We start from the raw sequence: 19886 nt of genomic DNA, 5'->3' as shown, positions 1-19886 counted from the left end.
CCTGCGTCCCTGCATGTGACACATTCCAGAGTTTGAAACAGAAAGAGAAAACTCCAGGAACACATCAGCTATTTTGGGACAGGGTTTGCTTTTTGCCCTGTTGGCCAAATGCATCAGGGACCTGGCCTGATTTTAGCAGCTATATCAGGACAAATAAAACTTATTTATCTCTGCTGCTTTGGAAACAGGGACAGCTGGACCTGGGCACAGATTCACACATCTGGTAGAGATGTGCTGGGGTAGCAATAAGGTCTGCAACCCTGGACATATTCTCTCAGTCTTTTCAGCCCTTCCTCAAGGAGCTGGCACCCAGCAGCTTTCAGAGAGGCTTTGTTTTAATCACAGCCCTGCTTTTCCCTCCTCACTTCAACCTCAACCCCTCCCATCGATCCTGCACAGCTGCCTGGGAAAGTCTGGAAATCACTGCTGTAAACACAGACCAGGACTCCCAGGATTTACCAGGCCAGACTGCTCTGCCCAAACCCCTCCTGGGCACAGCCTCCCCCTCCCCAGGATGTGCAGGGTCTCACCTCCAGGTCTGGCAGGGCGAGCTGGGAGCGGAGGCCGGGGATGCCGTGGATGGCATCACCTGGCTGCTGGTGCTGGGGGAAGCTGTTCCCCCCATCCATGGCAGGGTGTGCTGAGGGCATCAGCCCTTGTCTTGCCTCATGGAGTCCTCTGGAGGGTGGCACAGGTTGTGGAGTGAGTGCTGGGAGAGTCTTTATCTGTGCTTTTCACCCTGCACCATGTCCTGGGCTGGGAAAGAAAGGCGCCTTTAGGTTTTGTGAAAGGGGAGGTGGGGATAAAAAAACAACACTTGTGAGCTTGAACATAGCTGAGAGATGAGCAAACAGCCACCAGCCTGTGAAATGCTGCTGCCTCTTCAGAAAGGAGAGGGTTTTATGGGAAACAGAGCTCTCCATTACCAGCACACCTGGAATTCACCCAGGGTGGAACTGGAACACACCTCTCCTGCCTTTCACACCTCAGCAGCCCCCCAGGTCCCCATGATCATCACCTGGGGGGCTGCACACAGAGCTGGGCTCAGCCTGAGCAATTCCCTTATCTAATGTACAAGAAGACTCTGCACCATGTGTAAACTCATGGTAATCAACTCCTCTACATCACCTGTTTTCCTGAAAATAAGCTCTGGAGGTGGAACACTGCTGAGCCAGCAGTGAAGTCTCATCTCCCACCCTGTGGCACACTGGGGTCTCCCCAGTTCCAAAGAAGATGTTTCTTTGCACCAAGACCTTTCCCACACCAGTCAAACCCAATACCTTGTTACTCATTTGAAATTAATAGTATTAAAGCTACAAATTCCTGAATTTATCAGCTTCTGACACTTTGGCTTTTGCCAGCAAAAGGGTATCCAATGCAGGAGAATTGCCCTGGCAGGATTAACCTCACAGTAACACCCTGCCTCCAGTGCAGCTTCTCAATGAAACCCTCCAAACTGCCTCATTTTCCTCTAAATTCTCCATAATCCCATAGAAAACCAATTTCCAACTGGATTTAATGGATTAAAATAAAAGGTGAAGAAGGTGAAAGCAACCTTTGCAACCAGAGGAGCAGAGAAAAGCATCCATGATGTCTTTACTTCCACTGAAACTTTGCTTTCCCTGACCCTCCCTAGAAGCTGAGCAAATCAAAATGGCCAAAAACCTTTGGATGGAGCAATCCAGCCACACACAACACAGACAGAGCACAGACCAAAGCTCTAATTTAAAAGAGCCACCTGTGATCATTCAGGAGACACTATTTGCTACAAAGAATATTATAGAAAATATTTCTGACTCTGAAAACTTTTAAATATAAAATGACCTTGCGGTGGACAAAACGAGTGCGGCATTTGCAATGGAAAGTGAAATTAAAGTGACTCTTTCTGCCTTCCCTTGGTGCCAGAGCTGTGCCAGAAGTGCCCTCAGGGCAGGGTTTGTGTGGGGGCTGCAGAGCCCACAGGGACCACCCAGAACACCAATCCCATGGTGGAGCCACAGGCAAAGCCCTCATGTGTCAAGCACCTTCTGTGTGAAAAGCAGAGTTCAACATTCACATCCCACCCATGGGATGCTGTGTAGAGCTCCCAAAGGGGGGTTTTGGTTTTTTGGTAGGGAGAAAGGCTCCCTTTTCTATTTTGCAAAGAATCTCTTCAATCCTGCTCAGCTGTACCCAAGCAGGGCTGAGGTTTGCTGATCTCAGGGCCAATGTCACCAATTGCTCTGGTGTCTATAAAACCCTGTGACTCTTCCTTATACCAGACTTCAGGGGTTTTGCTGCTTTTCTTTTTTTTTTTTTTTTCTTTCCCTACTTGCAACAGCATTTGAGAGGAAATCAGCAGCACTGATTCCCGTAAGACCCATAGAAAATATTCAGCTTTACTTACATATCCAAAGGAACTTAGGAAGGGTAAAATCAATATCAGTATCCCTCCGTGCCTGCTCTGCATTAGCTCACCACCAGATCTCACTGGTGGACCCTGCAGAGCAGAGGCTGCTTCTAAAACAGCACCAGTTCCCCAGGAAAACTGCACAACAGATCACACCCCACTGGCAAAACAAAGAAAAACTGCTTAGCAAGAAAGCTGGAATGATCTGTGCCTTGTTTTGTGGGGGGCTGTAGTGCAAGTGCAAAATCCATCCAAGCATTGAGAACGGGGAGGGAAAGAGGCACCCAAGAGACCACTCTACAGCTGGCACCATTGCAGCCAAGCCTCAATCCTGCAGGATGCTGAGGGAACTCCTTACTCCAGGAGAACAGCACCAGCACTTGCTGGACACCCCAAAATCCAACCTGCACCTGCCAAATCTTTGTGCTGCAGAAGGAGCTGCTGGTGATGAAAGTGGAGGCTGGCCCAGCTCTCACTCTGAGCTCATGCTGCAGTGCCAGGGGCTGCTGTCCAGCTCACACTCCCAAATTCCAAGAAAAAAACTAAATTAAAAACTCACTAAACCCAGAGTCAGACTTGCATGAGCCTGAGAACAGCAGGACAACACCCGGCTCGAGAAGAGAGAAGTGAGAACAGCCCTTGGTTTGTGCCTACCCCGCCATCCTCCAGGCAGCCACATCACAGAAAACCGTCAAAATCAGCAACTTCCAAAGTGCTTCCACTTCCACATCCCAGTAAACACTGATAACACAGAGGCCCACACACGTGAGGGAACAGCTACAGCAAATTTTTAAAGTGTTTTTCCACCACTTCTCTTACCAAACATGCTCCGACCAAGCAGCAGCTTCCGCTGTTACGGCAAATCCCCCGAGACGAGGCTCCCGGTGCCAGCAGTGTTGGGAGAGGGCTGGGAGAGGAAAGCCCAGCACACAGAGCCCGTTCCCACCTTCAACCACTTCAGCCACGTTTTCTTGGAGCAGCACTATGGAAGAGCAGCAATTCTCCAGATCCACAAGGAGGGCACAATGCTGGAAATCCCACCGGACATTTTCCTTCCTGGCCAGGCAGCCCAGGTTTGAAAGTGAAAGCAGCTCCCTGCACAGGATGACGAAGCCCCTGAGTGATTTCATCCTATCACTGAGCTCCAGAATGGTTTCAATATTCTGAACAGTTTGCTTAAAGGTTTGTTGTCAGCACAAGGGCTGTGGGGTAGCTCCAGTCTGGAATTCCTCTGGAATTCATCATGTCTAGAGGTTACAGAGCACTACTTTTGGCCTTTTAACAGATTGAGCTTTTTAGGCATTTCTCAGACCAGCGCTCCAGCAGGAAAATTCAGGTTGGGAATACACAAAGAATTGCTGTGCTGTAACCAGGATGGACAGAGCAGGGGGTGAGGGCTCGGATCACTGATAACTGAGACCAGGAGAGGTGAAAACAACCCAGTAAACGCAGCCAGCACTTCCTCCTGTTGTGTTCCAGCCTTTGTTGGTGTATTTTAAATTGCCTCCGTTAAAGGAAGACAGCCAGAAACCCACAGACATGCCTGGAGCAGCCGGAGCTAAACCTGCCGATCATTAATTACCACGCGCTGGGAACAATAAAAACACCTTGGGAATGTGATCCTGTTCTTCCTCCTGCTCAGGGATCAGTTCCCCTCACCCTGCCCACCCTCACAGAGCAGAATTGAAGCCCCTAAGTGTCCCCACCCTGCTGTACCCACTCATGAGCCCCCAGCACAGGCACCCACCAGAGCTGCAGCTGGAGGGAATTCTGCAGGAATTCTGCAGTCAGGATGTAACAACCCCAAAGAAATGGGAACTCAACACTACAGAACTCAACAGCCAGTTTTACATCTCAAGCACCCAGGCACCTTCAAGTTCCTCTTTCATGCTTCTCCTTGACGTATTTTTGGGAAGTTTAGACCAAACAAGCAGATGGGAATAGGACTCAGTCCCGTCAACGCAAAGGAGAACACCAGAGAGGAAAACATGTATTATGGGTGATGAAAACTGAACCCCTTCAGGGCATCCTAAGCCAGCACTTTGAACCATCCTGATCTCCTGAATGCTTTGAGCATGGAAAAGGCTCCTGGGACACAAGCATTGCAGCCCTGGGCATGGCACTGGCAAATCCTGGCATCACCTGGGCACCACAAGTCAATGCAGAACTGCAGCATGGAACAATCCATGCAAGCAGTTGACTGTGGGAATTAGTCTGGAAGGAAAGGGAAGAAAAATCTGGATAATTCCAGAGATTCTTGCAAGAGCTGTGGCAGTGCAGGCAAAAGAACAAACCTGCCCTCCATGGACAGCAGAGTTTCAACAGGGAAAAGAAGAGCTTGATCCTTGCTGCTCCTCGTCTGACACTCAGCCCATACAGGGGGAAACCAGCCAAATACAGCTTTTTGGAAGGAAAAGTCCCCTTTAGGAGAAAATTTTAACTGCCCCCCACAGGAAGATTCCACCTGTCCCTGCTTTTCCACCTGGGAGAACATACAGGACTATTTCTGGACACGGCAAAAACACTTCCCCAGACATCACCCATACTCTGCCAAGGAACTCAGCAGGTTCCTGTGTAAATCCACCCAGCACCAACATTCCCAAACCACAAACACATCCCTAAGGCAGAGCAAGGGCTGAGCCTGTGGCTCAGACACCAAATGCATGGAATATTCCCTAAAACACTCCCCACCATGGGGCAGAGGCTGAGCAGGGCACTGGGAGCACTGGGGCAGCTCTCCTTCCACAAAGAACTTGGCCAAGCAAGGTGAGAAGCCAAGAAAATTCAGGTCCCAAATTCTTTACACATTTTTCCCCCAGTTTCTCCCCCAAGAGACACTTGGGAGAAACTAGACCTGAGCAGGTCCCAACGTTCTGTTTCACACGCAGCCACTCACGGTGGAAAAACCACTTCAGGACATCAAAGCCAATTTCCCAAGGGATCAGGGCAGCCTCAAGGCAGACTCAACACACACCTGCTCCATGAGAGGTGTGTGATCACACCCACACTCATACAGACCTCGATCATTGAACCATAAAAGAGTATTAAATTTAAACAGAAAAAATGTCTCAGCAGAGTAGAAACCTCACAATTAGGCATGGAAGGTTTTCCTGAAGGATCCCTGAGGGATCCAGATTCTCATGGACAGGTGACAGCACGGTTTGCTCCTGTGAGAGATCTCCCAGCTATGTTTGAATGAGACAGGTATTGGCTTATTTTAGGAAAATGAGGGTATAAACATCCAACAAACAGACCCCCATCAAGTAAAGAGCTTTTGGCAGAAAAAACAGAGCTCAGGCTTACAAAGGCTCCAGCTGGCAGCTTAGGGAGCTCTGCAAAACCTGGCAGTGCTGCACAGGACACACAGCACTCCCAACCCCACAGCAACAGTATTAGCACATCATTTTCCACTTAAACATTCCCATCACCAGCTGCTCTCAGTTCAGCCATTCCCACATGGCTCAGGACAAGCTCAATGCTCTGATGGCATGAGGATGTGCAGCAGGAACAGTCCCAAAGAGGCACAGCTGGCCACAGCCAACACCTTCCTGTGCTCCAGATTAATCCCAGAGCCAGTGCACAGACCAGAAAACCCTCTGGGGGTTTGGATCCCAGCTTTGGGATGCCAGTGCCAAACCTGCAGGACCTGCCCTGCCCAGCCCATCTCATTTTTACTGTAAATTGAGCCTGCTATGGGGGAGCCACAGTTCTTACACTGCAATTTACAGTTACTCTGAGGAGTTTTCAGCCTGGCACTAGTATTTATAAGGTGAAGCCTCTGCTACCAGCCCAGTTAAAAGTCTGATAGCTCTGGTTCCATATTGCAGAGGCTCTGAATTGGGCCAGTATAGGCTGCAGCACAGCAGGAGCTTGGTGCATGATGGATTCATGGCTCCACACTGACAGAGAGGAAGTTTGGATCAGATATTAGGAAATCCTCTCCTGTAGGGATGGTGAGGTTCTGGCACAGGTTCCCTACAGAAGTTGCTCCATCCCTGGAAGTGTCCAAGGCCAGGTTGGACGGGGCTTGGAACACCCTGGGATAGTGAAAGGTGTCCCTGCCCAGGACAGGAGGTGGAACTTAATTATCTCTGAGATCCTTCCACCCCAAGGAATTCTGTGTGACTCTGTACAGTTTCCACAGCGCTCCGTGGAAAAGCAGCTGAAGAGGGAATCAGAAACACGAGGGTTCGCTGGCTGTGGCTGTGCCGGGGCAGTTCCCTGTCCGGACCCGGCTCGGGCAGCGTCGGAGGGGTCTGGGCTTTGCTGGGATCGCGGTCACTGAGGCTCCGCAGCATCTCCGGTCTCTCCGAGGCAGCCGCGCTGCCGGGGCCGGCACAGCCCCGAGCGGCCCCGCCGAGCCCCCGGCGCCGCTCCACACGCAGGACACGCGTGGGGAACACGGGCGGCTGAAGCGCAGGGGGAACGGGGCCGGCGCTGCCGTCTCCACAGGCTGCTCCGGGCCCGGCCCGAGCCCCGCAGCCCCCGGGCTCCCGCGGCACCGACCGACCGACCGCCCCCGGGACAGGCCCGGCCGGGGGCCGCGTCCTCACCGAACCCCCCAGCCCGGCCCGGCCACCGCCCACAGAGGGATCGGGCCGGGAGGGAGGAAGCCCCGAGCCCTGGGGGAATGAGCGGGCGGCCCTTACCTGTGTCCGGGGGTCGCGGGGGTGCCGGGGGTCCCGGCGGCTCCGGGGCTCAGGCTCCCGCCCGGCCGCCGCCGCCTGGCGCCGCTTCCGGGTCCGCCATTGGTGTGAGCGGCTCAGAGCTTCCGGGGAAAGGGGCGGCGGCAACCGGGAGAGAACGGGAGCGGGCAGCGGGAACCGGGGCTGGGCAGAGCGGGGGAACGGGAGAACCGGGGCTGGGAGAACCGGGAGAACCGGGACTGAGGAGAGTGGGGGAACGGGAGAGCCGGGACTGGGAGAACCGGGAGAACCGGGACTGAGGAGAGTGGGGGAGCGGGAGAGCCAGGACTGAGGAGAGTGGCGGAACGGGAGGAACGGGACTGGGAAAACGGGAGAACCGGGACTGGGCAGAGCGGGAGAACGGGAGAACCGGGGCTGGGCAGAGTGGGGGAACGGGAGAACCGGGACTGGGAAAACGGGAGAACCGGGACTGGGCAGAGCGGGAGAACGGGAGAGCCGGGACTGGGCAGAGCGGGGGAACGGGAGAACCGGGCCAGGGTGCGGAGCTATAAGCAGGAGAGGCAGGGCTCGGAACCCGGTCTCGCTGGGAGGTGCCAGGGCGATGAACGGGCAGCGAGACCCGCGGCTCCGGAGACCGGCAAAGGCCCGGGGCTGAAGGAACCCCGAGAGGGACGGAGCCTCCGGGGCCGCCTCTGCCCCGCCGGCCCCTCGCCCCGGTTCGGGAGCGGCGATCCTCGCCCACACCCAGTCCGGGGGGCTCCTGTGGGTGCCGGCACAGCCCGTTCCTGCAGGCTTTGTACCGGTGTGCTCCACATCCATCCATCCATCCACCCATCCATCCATCCATCCATCCATCCATCCATCCATCCATCCATCCATCCATCCATCCATCCATCCACCCACCCATCCATCCATCCATCCATCCACCTACCCATCCATCCATCCATCCATCCACCCATCCATCCATCCATCCATCCATCCATCCATCCATCCATCCATCCATCCATCCATCCATCCATCCATCCATCCACCCATCCATCCATCCATCCATCCATCCATCCATCCATCCATCCATCCATCCATCCATCCACCCATCCATCCATCCATCCATCCACCCATCCATCCATCCATCCATCCATCCATCATCCATCCATCATCCATCCATCCATCCATCCATCCCGGGATGGCAAACCAAAGTCCCTGGAGTAGCCTTGGCTGCTCACACCGTCAGCACCTGCCCGCAGCCCGAGTGGAGTCTGTCCAGTTCTCTTGCTCTCTAAAGGAAAGGAAATTCCTCACTTTTCCTCCCTGCAGGACCGGGGCAGCAGCTCAACCAACAGAGGACACAGGAGAGCTGGAAACACTCAAACCCTGAGCAGCTTCCAAGGATTCTGGCCACTGCCATGCCACAAATCCTGCTGTAGGAATTAAATGAGAAAGACTTGCTTTGGGCATCCTGGGCTCCTCACTTGTTTTCCCCACACCAGGCCTTTTAGTATTTTTAATTTCCCGTTGCTTGCATTGGATTGATGCCACCTTTCCAGTCCCAGGTAGGAACAAAATCCCAAGGGATCTCACAAAAAGCCTCCCAGATGGCTCTGTTTTTATACCAGCACAGCAGCAGCCAGAGGGAATCGATTAATCCTCAGGAAGGGAAGTGCTGGCAGATAGGAGCCACGTTAGCACCGGGTCCTTGGGAATACTGGGTGTGCACCAGAGGTAAAGGGGGAACCAGGAAGGTCTGTGACAGTCCTTTTCTTCTCCTGCTAATCCTGCTGCTCCCAGGCTTCATTCATTTGCACACAGTAATTAATCAAGGCAATTCTGTCACATTTTCCAACATATCTTTCATACAGGGATACTTCTTTTATTTGTTGTTACACAAATGCAAATAAATAAATAAATACAGAACACACAGGGATCCATCCAGCACCGAATCAGCCTCCTCTCAGAACCACCAAACCTGGATTTCCTTCACCAGGATCTCTTCCTTCTTTCATCCCAGCCTGGATCTCAATTCACACAGAAAACCCCAAGATGGGGATGAAGCAGAAGTGATGCTGGGCTGGGAGCACTGGGGCTGTCCTGTGCCTGCACTGGTGGGAGATGGGGGCACATGGTGAGTTGTGTCCTGGTCTGTTTGCCCCTGTACAGAAGCAATGTCCCTGGAAAACAGCCTGGCTTCTCCTGGAACAGCCCTTCCCAGGCTGCTGGTCACTCTGAGACACAGTCTCAGGAAATGGGGACAAAGCTGGGAGTTTTGGGGCCCTGATCCCGTGGGCTCTGCTGCAGAGCAGCTCCATTTCGGGGTGTGCCTCGCTGCTGTCACTCGCTGCCAGTTCCTGTTTTTTCCCAGAGCCTGGAAATCCCCTGACTTTCCGTGGGGTGAGGGCTGCAGAGCCATGGCGCCAGCTGGCCCTGTGCCCCTGGAGCTGCGGGAAGAGACAGCCAGGGGACAGACCCTGCCCCGTGCAGCATCCTGGCAGTGCAGCAGAGGGGCTCCTGGGGCTGGGGCCCTGCAGGGGGCAGGGATGGGGCCATGCTGGGGTGTCAGGGTCCCACAAAACCATCCCATGTCCGGATGGACCCTTCTGTGCTCCCCCAGCCAGGATGTGGGGCTGTAGAGGGTGAGGGGACAGTGGGGGCTGTCAGTGCCCCATGTGCCACGAGCTTGGCAGGTCTCAACCAGTTCCCTCAGATTGTGACTTCCCCACTGGAGGGGAAGATGCTGGTGCAAATATTTGGCTTTGCCTGATGCACCCACAGCCCCAATGGGAGACAGGGCTGGGGTGCCTGGGGGTTCCTGGGGACACCCCATATGAGTCCTTGACTTGCCCTGCTCCAGTGGCCCATTTCTGGAGAGTCGAGCAGGATTTTGCCTTTCAGAGGGAGTTGTTCTGCCACCCTTGTGGGAGAGGGAGCAGGACAGGCAGCGGGATGGGAAGGGAGCAGAGTGTGGAGTGCCAGGAGCTCCTCCAGCCGATCCTGCCCTCCCACTGCTGGGAACACCTCGGGAAGGGGATGCACAGCACTTACCAGAATTTCGGGGATGGGTTCCAGCACTTTGGACTCAGTGCCAAGACTGGAGTAAATCACTCAGGGCCAGGCACTGTCGTGACAGAAGCTGCTGAGGGGAGGAGGGAAGGGCGGTGCTAGCAGGAGTGGAGGGCTCGGCAGTTCCCCTCCTTTGCACCCGCTCTCCAAAGCCCTTGGAACCTCCCAACCCTCCACAGGCTCTAATTCTTTGATCAAACCAACCCTGGAATGTTCCTGTGCTCTGACCCTTTGGGCCTGACCCTGCTCAGGCCCCCAAAAATGGGCTCAGGGCTCTCCCCCCTGTGCTTTGGGATCTGTACAGTGCCAGTAGCTCTCGAGGAAAGGAAGAATTTACGGATTTGTCCTGCCCTCCCTCAAAATAACTGCTCAGCTCTCGGAGCTGCTGCTCCACGTCGCAATCCCAGCCAAGTCTTGATCCATCCCCTTTGCCAAAGAGTTTGACCCTCCGGCTGGAGGGGCTGGAGGTGTCCGCAGGGGCACCGTGGAGCTGTCACACCGCAACTCCCCGGGCTGGGCAGGGGCTCCGGTGTCCGGTGAAACCGGGAGGCGACCCTTGTAGGGGGAGCAACCCAACCCTTACGAGGCAGCGGAAAATCCCCGCAGGAGAAGCGTCTCTGCCGGGGCCGTGAGGGGGAGGCAGCGCCGAGAGGCGCCCGGGTCGCGCCGTTATTTTGGGGATGCCCCCGTTACTTCGAGGATGCTCTCGCAGCTGCTTGGCTGGACTTACACGGCCACGCTGTGCAGGAGGGCACGGCCGGAGCCGAGTGCAGCCGCGCGGGCTGGGGACACCGCGGGGTTCACCCTAAACCCGAAGCGGTAGCAGCGCGGCGGGCGGACCGCGAGGGCGGCGGGGCAGGGTCGGCTCCGGGCCGGGCCCCGTCTCCATGACACCCGCGTGCCCTTCGCCCTTCCGCCCTTCACCTCCTGCCGCCCCGCCTCTGAGCGGGTGACGGACAGTTCTCGCAGCCTAACGCAGCGCGCTGCCGCCGCCAGCCCCGCCCTCACTCGCGACGGACATTTCCCATGACCTATCACATATCAACTTCAACTCAAACCCCGCCTCCAGACGTGACGGACAGCTCAATTTCTCTATCATCGAGCGCCGCCGCCGGCCCGAGGGGGTGGGCGGGTTGCTCGTAACGAACCAACCGGAACCCGACGTGGGGCGGTCGCAGCCAATCAGAGCTCGAGAGCTCGGGGACGGGGCCGGCGGAGCGGCCAATGGGTGCGCGCGCCGGGGCGGCGCGAGGCGCGGAGCGGGGGGGGCACGGAACGGCGGGGGCGGGCGGGGACAAGATGGCGGCAGCGGCGTCGGCGGCGCGCGCGCGGCGGGGCGGGCGGTAACGGGGCGGCGCGACCGGGACAAGGAACGGGACCGGGGGCCGGGAGAGCGCCGGGGGGCAGCGGCAGAGGGGCGGCCCCTGTACTTGGGGGGACGCGGGAGGCGGCGGCTCGGCGGGGCGGAGCGCGGCGCCGGGGCCCGGCCCGGCTCCCCCGCCCGGCGGCGGGGAGGGGGGACTCGGCCGCCCGCCCCCCTCCCCCAGTTCACCGTTGGGGCCGGCGGGAGCGGCCGGAGCTGCCTGCGGGGAAAGACCCGGCTCGAGCCGGGAAGGGCCCGGAGGTCACCGAACCCCGCCGGAGTTCGTCCCGTCCCGGCTCCGGCGCTGATTTTGTCGCACTAAAAGTGTCCTGTCCCCTGTCACCCCTCCCTGCCCCACCGCTGTACCCTCCCAGCCCCGGTGACACCTGCGGGAGGGACCGTCCGGGCCAGGTGGGCATCCCTGACCCCTGTCCGTGAGGGGCCGGACAGCGGGTCAAAAACCCCCCCGACCCCCCGGGAGGAGCCGGGGGTTGGGGCAGAGGGTCCCCCTGACCCCCCCGGGGTCGGCGGGGCCGGGGTGGGTTGTGTTGTCCTGCACCGCTGACACCCGGAGCAGAGGTGGTGACACATCATGTGCCAGGCGGAATCCCGGTGGATGAAGGATGCCCCCGGGAGCTCTCGGTAGGCACCGAAGGCCTCAAACTTTTGTAGGCGAAAGCGAAGACGCGAGAATTGTTTCGGAAAACTCCTTCAAGGAAACTTGGTTCCAGCTCCCCAACGGCTGAACCCCGCGCTCCGGCCCGTGCTCCCGGGAGGGCGGCGGGGGCACAGCTTCCCACCCCGGCCGGCAACCATGAGCTCCTAGGCATGGAAAGTCACGAGAGGGACCGGGAGCTGCTCTGGTTCCACGGGGTGGCCTGACGGCCCGGAGATGACCTAACTCTGCAGGATCAAACTGGGCCCAGTCAAGGCCAATTGACTGGGAAGAGCCCCCGGTAGCGGGACCGGGTTGAAAGCAAAGCGAGTCCCAAACTGAGTGTGTCCCGTCACAGATTTATGTTCTTTTTCAAAGACATTCTGGAGCCAGACCGGGATCTTTTGGCATCCAACTGATCTGGAAGCAGCTCTTAGGTTTGGTTTTCTTTTTTTTTTTTTTCCCTCTTCTATTTTTTGGTTGTTTTTTTTTTATTATTATTATTCATGTTTGTACAATCTTCTGGATATTTTTTTCCCGAGAAGGAGTAAAAGGGAGTGTTGGAAACTAACAAACAGGATTAAAGCCCTGAGTGCTTAAGGAAAAAACAGGTTAAGGAACTTAATCCAGGATGGATCTGCAGGAGCCCCAGCAGCTGGGAATGTTTGCAGAGAGCGAGCTGATGTCGGTGGGGATGGACACGTTCATCCACCGCATCGACTCCACCGAGGTCATTTACCAGCCCCGGCGCAAACGGGCCAAGCTCATCGGCAAGTACCTCATGGGAGACCTGCTGGGAGAGGGCTCCTATGGCAAAGTCAAGGAGATGCTGGACTCAGAGACCCTGTGCAGGAGAGCTGTGAAGATCCTGAAGAAGAAGAAGCTGCGCCGGATCCCCAACGGGGAGGCCAATGTGAAAAAGTGAGTAAAGAGTTCTGGGAGCTGAGAGGGAGAGCTTGGTCTGTGTTTGCCAGATGAGCTGCTGTGTTGTTTCAGCTGGCAGCGTGGCTCTGCTGTGGAAGTGCTTCCTAATCCACAGGTATTTAGGAATCTCTTCCCTCTGAACAGCAGCCAGTGCTCAGGGTGAGGCTGAGCACAGGGAAGGGACAGGTTCCCAAGGACTGGGATAGTATGGAATACACCACTTTGGTGTCATTTAATGGATAAAATAGTGTTTCTTAAAGCAATTCTTTTGTAAGGTCTCACCTTGCTCAGGTGCTGCTGGCTGGGAAGGGTGAGGGGACACAAACACACCTGGTGTCCTCACAGTCGGGGTTATTCCTGTACCTGCCCAGGTGTGTCCCAAAGGCCCTGGAGCTCTCTGTGGTGGCAATTCCTTCTCCCATCCCTGTGGAAGGTGCCTGGAAAAAGATCCAATATATGGGGCACCACATGGGCCCAAGAAATTTTGTTTTTTTTCCTTGGCTTCATTTCTAAGGTCCTTGGGAGGTAACTCAAGGCTCTCCCTGGCTGATTTCTGTGACTGTAAAATGGGGCCAAGGGTTGCTGGCTGTCTGTGCCTCTGACACACCTGGTTACTCAGGGCACAAAGCCTTCATGGAAGTGAACCCCAGGAGAAGCCAGATGCAGGGCTGGATATGTGGGGCTGCTGTGGGAACTTTCCCTTCCCTGGATCTCACAGCTGCTGTGTCCCAGCCCTGCCAGGAGCTGCTTATCAGCTGTGCAGAAGCCTCTGCAGCCCAAACAACCCATGAGGGTTTATCTAGGCTGGAAGGGAGAGCTCTGGGAGGTCGAGGAGACTCCTGTGGTGTTCTGCTGTGAGTGAGCCCTGACCTGCAGGGTTCTGTTTCTGTCCCTCAGTTTGATTTCCCAGTTTAGCTGTGAGATATTTCACATCCTGTCCCAGCACTGCTGTCAGGGAGCTCTCTCACTTTGCCTTCCAACCTTTCTTGACAGCCTTGGCTGTGGAACAGTCACATCCCAAGGCTGGGACCTCCCAGTCTCTCTCTTCCTGGCTCAGGTTCAGAATGGAGCAAACTTGGTTAATGTGTAATAAAATGTTTCTTGTTTTTCTGGTGGAGTCTGAGTGCCCCATCCCTGGGTCCCACCACGGGCACATCCAGAGCTGCCACTGGGGAACCTGGAGAGAGTTTCCTCCTTAGGGAAGCTTTTCATGTAAATTAGGTAAAAAGAGCTTGCCCACATCAGGAGAGTTCCCTGCTCTCAGAGCCATGGGAATGCTCCTGTGTCCTGAGATGAACTCTGTGGAAGTTTTATTCATGGCCAGAGTGGGGCTGTGAGTATCAGATGGGTCATTAAGGGAGTTATTAACAGGGGTTTCCTGGCTCAGCCCCACCTGCTCCAAAACAGTGAGGCAGATTTTAGGTCTTGCCTTGTACCCAGGGGCTTACTTTAGTTCAAGTTCCTATTTCTGTTCCCTCATCCTTTTCCCTCTGCCCACCTATCCATGTGCTTTGTCTGCTGCTTCAGTGGGGAATTTTAAGGCAAACTGTTGTAATTTGTGGTCCCCTGGCAGTCTGAGCTTATCAGAACCCTTCAACACTGTTTGCTGAAGGGAGTGAAAGCTGTGTCTGCTCTGACTGTGGAGATATGTGGCCAAACCCAGGTGTCTGTGTGGTCAATGTGGGAAGAACAAACTGCTGTGGGGTCTCCAGGTAGTGCTGGACAGGACACTGACACAGCATTTTAATATCAACTTGGCCAGACTGCACTGGAATCTCACTTGGGGCAGCTGTGTTGGAGCAGCTTTGAGGAGTTTATGCCCAAAAACTGCTCCTGAGCACAGAACAGCAGGAAATCAGTTTGTGGGCTGGATCAGAGGTTGTGCTTTCTCTCTTGGACTCTGAAGTGGTTTCCTACCACCCAGGGAACACTTGCATGTGAGGCTTGGGTTGTTGGGCAGAGGTGATGGAGTTACTGAGTGAGCTCCTGCCTCTGCCCCCTGACAGGGCACCCAGCTGTGCTGGCAGCTGTCCTCCAAGGAATTCCCTGGAAAACAGTTCCTAGATTGTGGCCCTTGGGTAATTCCACAAGCAGTAATACACAGGGAGTAATGAGAGTGCAGTAATGAGCTATGGAGGATCATACAGACCTGAGCTGGGCCTTGGGCACCTGGAGATGCTGGGATGGAAATAGGATGTTAATGCCATGCTTGGGTCCCTCCTTGCTGATAACCCAGGGCACAACCTCATCCCAGCCCTCTCTCTGGTGTTCTGGAGACCCAGAAATTGCAACTAAAAATGCATTTGGGACTTACATAAAATCAAATTGGTTTTCTCTACCCTAAAATACTCCACTTCTGTCCCAGGAAAATGAGTCTCTGAGTCCTGGAGAGGATGCTGAGGGTTAAACTTTTAAGATACAGTTTCCTTAAATCTCTTGGGAGAATCTTCATTTCTCTTTAGAGCAGGTAGAGGTGGCTCAATCAGGCAGACACTGCTGGATCTCATCCCTGCAAAATAAAAAGAAAAGGAGTTTAGTGGGATTGCCAAAAAGAGGCAGGAAAACTTGGCAGCCTGTGGCTGCAGCAGCAGAGGTTTAATAACACCGTGTGCTAATAGCCTGACACGTTAATTAAGTATTTGGGCTCTGTGGGATCCCAAGTGCCCTGTGCTGTACTTACCACCTCAGCAATTGCTCAGGTTGGAATTTCTGCTCCTTGGAATTCCTCAGAGGGTTACCTGGGTTATGGGGCTGTGCTGTGACAGTTCCTGAGGTCTGCAAGTCCCAAGCTAGAACCTCCAAAGAGGGTCAGCTCTGCTGGGGAAGGACTTGCTAGAAGCCCTGGAGTTGTGGGCTCAGCTGGGAATGGGCTGATCCCATCTCCCCAGACACGTGTTCCCCGTGGAGCTGTGTGGCTCAAGGACATCTTCTGTTGAGCTGGATATTTGCTTGGCTTGAGAGGTGAAATGCTGGCACCTGTACTCCATGGAAGAGCACATTGTGATGGATATAGAGCTTGGAATGCCAGACATCCCTGCAGGGGCAGGATGTGCATGGACCCTTGGGACTAGAAAGGAGAAAAAGCAACACCAAGATCTTCCTGGTATTTCCAGCCCTTGGGCTCACACAGTCCTGGAGCAGGTGCTGCACTTCCTAAGCTTTCAGAATGCTGTGGGAAAAACCTTGTGAACCAAAGGAAGGGAATTAATCTTTTGGCTGCATTTCTGGGTTTTGTTTAGGCAGGAATGGCTGGGAACAAGCTGTAGGAAGAACACTGGATCTCACAGTGTCCAGGAAGGAGAGTCTGCTTTCCAAGCTGCCTTTGGCATCTTCCAAAATGGTGTGGCACATGAAACAAGGGGGCAGCTTTGCTATTTACAGTTCTGAGCAGCAACACTCCTGTTATTTGCCAGAGCAGGTACCTTGCAGGGGATAAGTCTTAATCCAGCAGGATGAGCTTAATGAATCTGACAGAGCTCGAGTTAGAAAGTCTTTTCCCTCCTTGTCTCCCTCCAAGGGGGTTGTACTTGGAAGCAGGCCTTGCCCTCTGACAGTCTGTCTGGTCACACACTTGCAGTGGGCTGTGGTGGGGTTTTGTTGTTAATTTTGCAAGAAAAAAAATCAAATTTAGGCCTGTTCTGAGGAGGTGAGACTGATGTTCCCCTAGCAGGGGTTTGCAAAGCGAACGGGATCGGAGGTGACTGGGCTGGCTGTCCCTGCTCCTCAGGCATTCCAGAGCAAAAGAGGGGCTAAAAATAGAAATAATCTTTCCTCTGGGAAAAGGGCGGCTTGGCCTCTGCCCCAGGGGTGGGGGCACTGCCCTGGCATTTGGGATTGGTTCACAAAGTCCTCCTGGGGGGGGGAATCATCACAGAAATATGAGATATTTATTAGTCCGTGTGAGGTGGGAGGAATTAGTGTTTGTGCTTCCGAGCTGTATTACAGGGAATGAGCTGCTGGGATCAGGATTTTAAATGTGTTCCCAATATTTGGGCCTTAAAGCAGTTGTGTTTGAGTGTATTTGCTCCCCTTTGTAGCCCTGGTTGGAGCTCTCAGCCCTCTCCCTCCATGCTGCAGGATCTCAGCCCCACACTGACACTGGCTGCAATTCCTGTGCTAATTTAATCCACTTCAGCCCTTTGGTCATTCCTATAATTAGACTTGTCTGCCATGTCCACAGAACACTTGGGAGCTTTGCTGTGGTATCCTCAATCTCTACTTAGCTCTTGGTGGCTTCTTGTATATCCAGAGTTGAGAAAAGAGTGTCTGGCCTTAACTTTGGTAGTGAAATAATTCATACTGCTCAGGCATCCTTAAAATATCAGTAAGAATTCTCCTGCACTCCTGCATCAGAGAAACCTTTCCAAGGAGCAGTTCCTGGTTGTTGCTCATTCTTTGTGCTGGCCCCAGCTCATTACTGGAGCTGCTAATTGTGCCCTTGAGGGGCTCTGAGCTGGCTTTGGGCAGGGGCTCTCACTTCCAAAGCTGTGCTCAGAATTCCTTGTAATGCTGCTTCCCAGAGGCTGAGCTGATGAAGTGTGACCACACTGCTTAAAGCACTCGACAAATTGCTCTGGAAGGGAGCTGGGAAGGAGAATTTGGGAGCTCAGCACAGCCCAGGATGGAGCAGCAGCAGAACAAAGAGAGAAGCAGGACCTGCACTGCCAGGCACCAACAGAACCACCCTGACCTGACTGTCCTGCTCTGCCTGTTTCTCCACAGCTGGCACCCAGTGGGATTTTGCAGGATGAATTTTAATGCAAAAGAGACTAAACTGTGGTTTGGGGCAAGTACAAAATCTCTGGAGACCAAGATCAGAGCAGCTGACAGAAAGTGACATTCAAGGGGCTGTTCCCCGAGCCAAGGGAAAATGACTCCTCACTGCTTTACCTTATTTATTCCCCACAAACACAGGATTCAGTTCAGGCCTCTGAACCATCCAGTCAAGCTTGGGTGAAATTTTGGAAGAAATGGAGTTGGGAATAAGCTTTTTAAACATAACCTTTTCCTTGTCTCTGCCTGCAGGGAAATCCAGCTCCTGCGGCGACTACGGCACAAAAACGTCATCCAGCTGGTAGATGTGTTGTACAACGAGGAGAAGCAGAAAATATATCCTTTTACACAGGGCTGCTGATCAGGTTTGAGCTCCCACTGTTCCCTGCTGTAGTTCTGCTTTTGGGAAGGTCCTTTTGGATGTTTCTTAAGCTTAAATTTTTTTGCAGCTTAAGTTGCTTTCGCTGCTGTTAACCATCCTGCCCACCTGGCAGACTTTCCACATAAACACAAATTCACACAGACACTGATCAAGGCAATTTTATCCTCACTCTGCTGAATTTTATGTGACTCTGCTACACTGAGAGCACTTTGCTTGGAACCAGCATGGAAGTTCCTGGAGCTGATCCTTGTAGTGTGTTATAAATGCTACAAGGGTTGCTTTTATTTTTGACAGTGTTTTCTAACTACTGTCTTCTTATTACAGTACTCCAGAAAAGGAGTAATTTAATTGTGTGCATTAATTAGATCAAACACTCTGCCACCAGATCATTAGGATAAAGCAGTGTGACAACTTCTGCTTGTGCTGTGGCCTCAACAGAGCAGGGGGACTGTGAGTCAATTACTGATAGAGAGATCCTGTTTAATTAGGTAGGAGGGAGGAGGCAGTGTGGGGAAAAGGAGCCCAAGAGAGACATCGTGTGTTGGTACCAGGTGATGACAACCCAAAACCATCTCTGGGAAATGGGATCTCTCCAAGGATGCTCCTTGCTGGACTTTCTGAGCAGCTTATCCAGAGTTGGTTTTCAGTGCTTTTCCCTTGCAAGGACAGGTTGACTTTGTTATTTTTATCTTAATCTGCTCCTACACTCTCACCAAGTTTGTTTCTCCCTGTGCTGATTCTGGCAATAACTGAGGGAATTTGTTTTCACTGGAACTGAGAGCAGGAATTCATCTATAATTTTGTTGAAACCCTTCCCCAGCTCCTGGCTGGCACTGCCTGTGCTGCATGTGACAGAGCAGACCTTGAGCAGCCACATGGGGAGCAGGTTTGGGAAGGATCCAGCAGAAAAGGGACTGTTTCCCTGAGGCTGCCCTGGAGGCAGAGCTCTTAGTCATGCACAGGGCTGTGTTGGTTCCTTGCAGGAGGCAGAACTGGGGTTTAGGGGAAGATGTCAACTTTCCCCTTGGTGATTTAAAAAAAAAATAAAAATGCTCATTTCCAGACCAAGCATTGTGGGATTGGAAACTGGGGCTGTGGAAGGAAGGATTCTGTTCCCACCTGAGTGGTCTGTTGCTGGTGGAAGTGCACTTCAAGCAGGCTTGAGCTGTTTGTCATAGGGTTACAGAATGGTTTGGGTTAAAAGGACCCATCCCATTCCACCCCCTGCTATGGACAGGGACACCTTCCACTATCCCAGGTTGCTCCAAGCCCATCCAACCTGGCTTAGGACACCTCCAGGGATCCAGGAGCAGCCACAGCTTCTCAGGGAAACCTGTGCCAGGCTTTCACCATCCTCACAGGGAAAATTTTATACCTAATCTCCCATCCAACCCCCTTCTCTGTCAGTGTGAAACAGTTTCTCCTTGTCCTGTCACTGCACACTCTTGTAAAAAATCCCTCTCCATCTTCCTTGTAGGCTCCCTTCAGGTTAAGACAGCATTTGAGCAGCTCACCTAGTAAAAACCTTCAGTGATTTTCTGTGGGAAAGGGAAAGCTGTGGTGACTGGATTATAAATATCAACAACTTGTGGTATTTAAAGGCTGTTTGCTGGCCTGCTGTGGCTGGGTGTGTGGAACTGGAGGTGAATGGAGAGCTCATCCAGGCAGAAAATGAACCCAGTTCCATGAGCAGCATCCCA

At 53.8% G+C, this 19886-nt stretch overlaps 2 protein-coding genes and 1 long non-coding RNA gene across 8 annotated transcripts in view; 1 reads left to right on the top strand and 2 right to left on the bottom strand.

The window, feature by feature from the left end:
• Positions 1 to 7167, bottom strand: part of SBNO2 (strawberry notch homolog 2) — a 47386-nt gene extending 40219 nt beyond the window's left edge. For 3 of the 4 annotated variants that reach the window (XR_013776950.1, XR_013776951.1, XR_013776952.1), the window contains exons 1-2: positions 7039 to 7167; positions 531 to 756 (exon numbers count right to left, since the gene is read on the bottom strand). Coding sequence is in view for 1 of the 4 variants with exons in the window: in XM_079328449.1 (XP_079184575.1) it covers positions 531 to 650 (120 nt within the window). In the remaining 3 variants the exon portion in view is untranslated. Of the gene's footprint in view, positions 1 to 530; positions 757 to 3208; positions 3469 to 7038 lie in introns of those variants that run through there. The other variant, XM_079328449.1, reaches the window with a different exon arrangement.
• A 1781-nt stretch (positions 7168 to 8948) lies between these two features.
• Positions 8949 to 10855, bottom strand: LOC306813223. 3 transcript variants are annotated; one of them, XR_013776947.1, is made up of 3 exons: positions 10427 to 10855; positions 10072 to 10159; positions 8949 to 9222 (listed from the first exon to the last, which is right to left on the bottom strand). It is a non-coding gene; the product is annotated as an uncharacterized lncRNA (long non-coding RNA). The 3 variants fall into 3 exon arrangements; XR_013776948.1 differs by having other exon boundaries at positions 10673 to 10855; XR_013776949.1 differs by having other exon boundaries at positions 10820 to 10830.
• Positions 10856 to 11382: 527 nt separating this feature from the next.
• Positions 11383 to 19886, top strand: part of STK11 (serine/threonine kinase 11) — a 32694-nt gene continuing 24190 nt past the window's right edge. Inside the window, exons 1-3 of the mRNA XM_079328466.1 lie at positions 11383 to 12544; positions 12653 to 13028; positions 18057 to 18140. Coding sequence (XP_079184592.1) covers positions 12739 to 13028; positions 18057 to 18140 — 374 coding nt within the window. The 5' untranslated portion in view covers positions 11383 to 12544; positions 12653 to 12738. The remainder of the gene's footprint in view (positions 12545 to 12652; positions 13029 to 18056; positions 18141 to 19886) is intronic.

Source organism: Erithacus rubecula (genome assembly GCF_903797595.1).
Source record: "Erithacus rubecula genome assembly, chromosome: 28".
Lineage (NCBI taxonomy): Eukaryota > Metazoa > Chordata > Aves > Passeriformes > Muscicapidae > Erithacus > Erithacus rubecula.
This window is presented reverse-complemented; position numbering and strand designations above follow the sequence as displayed.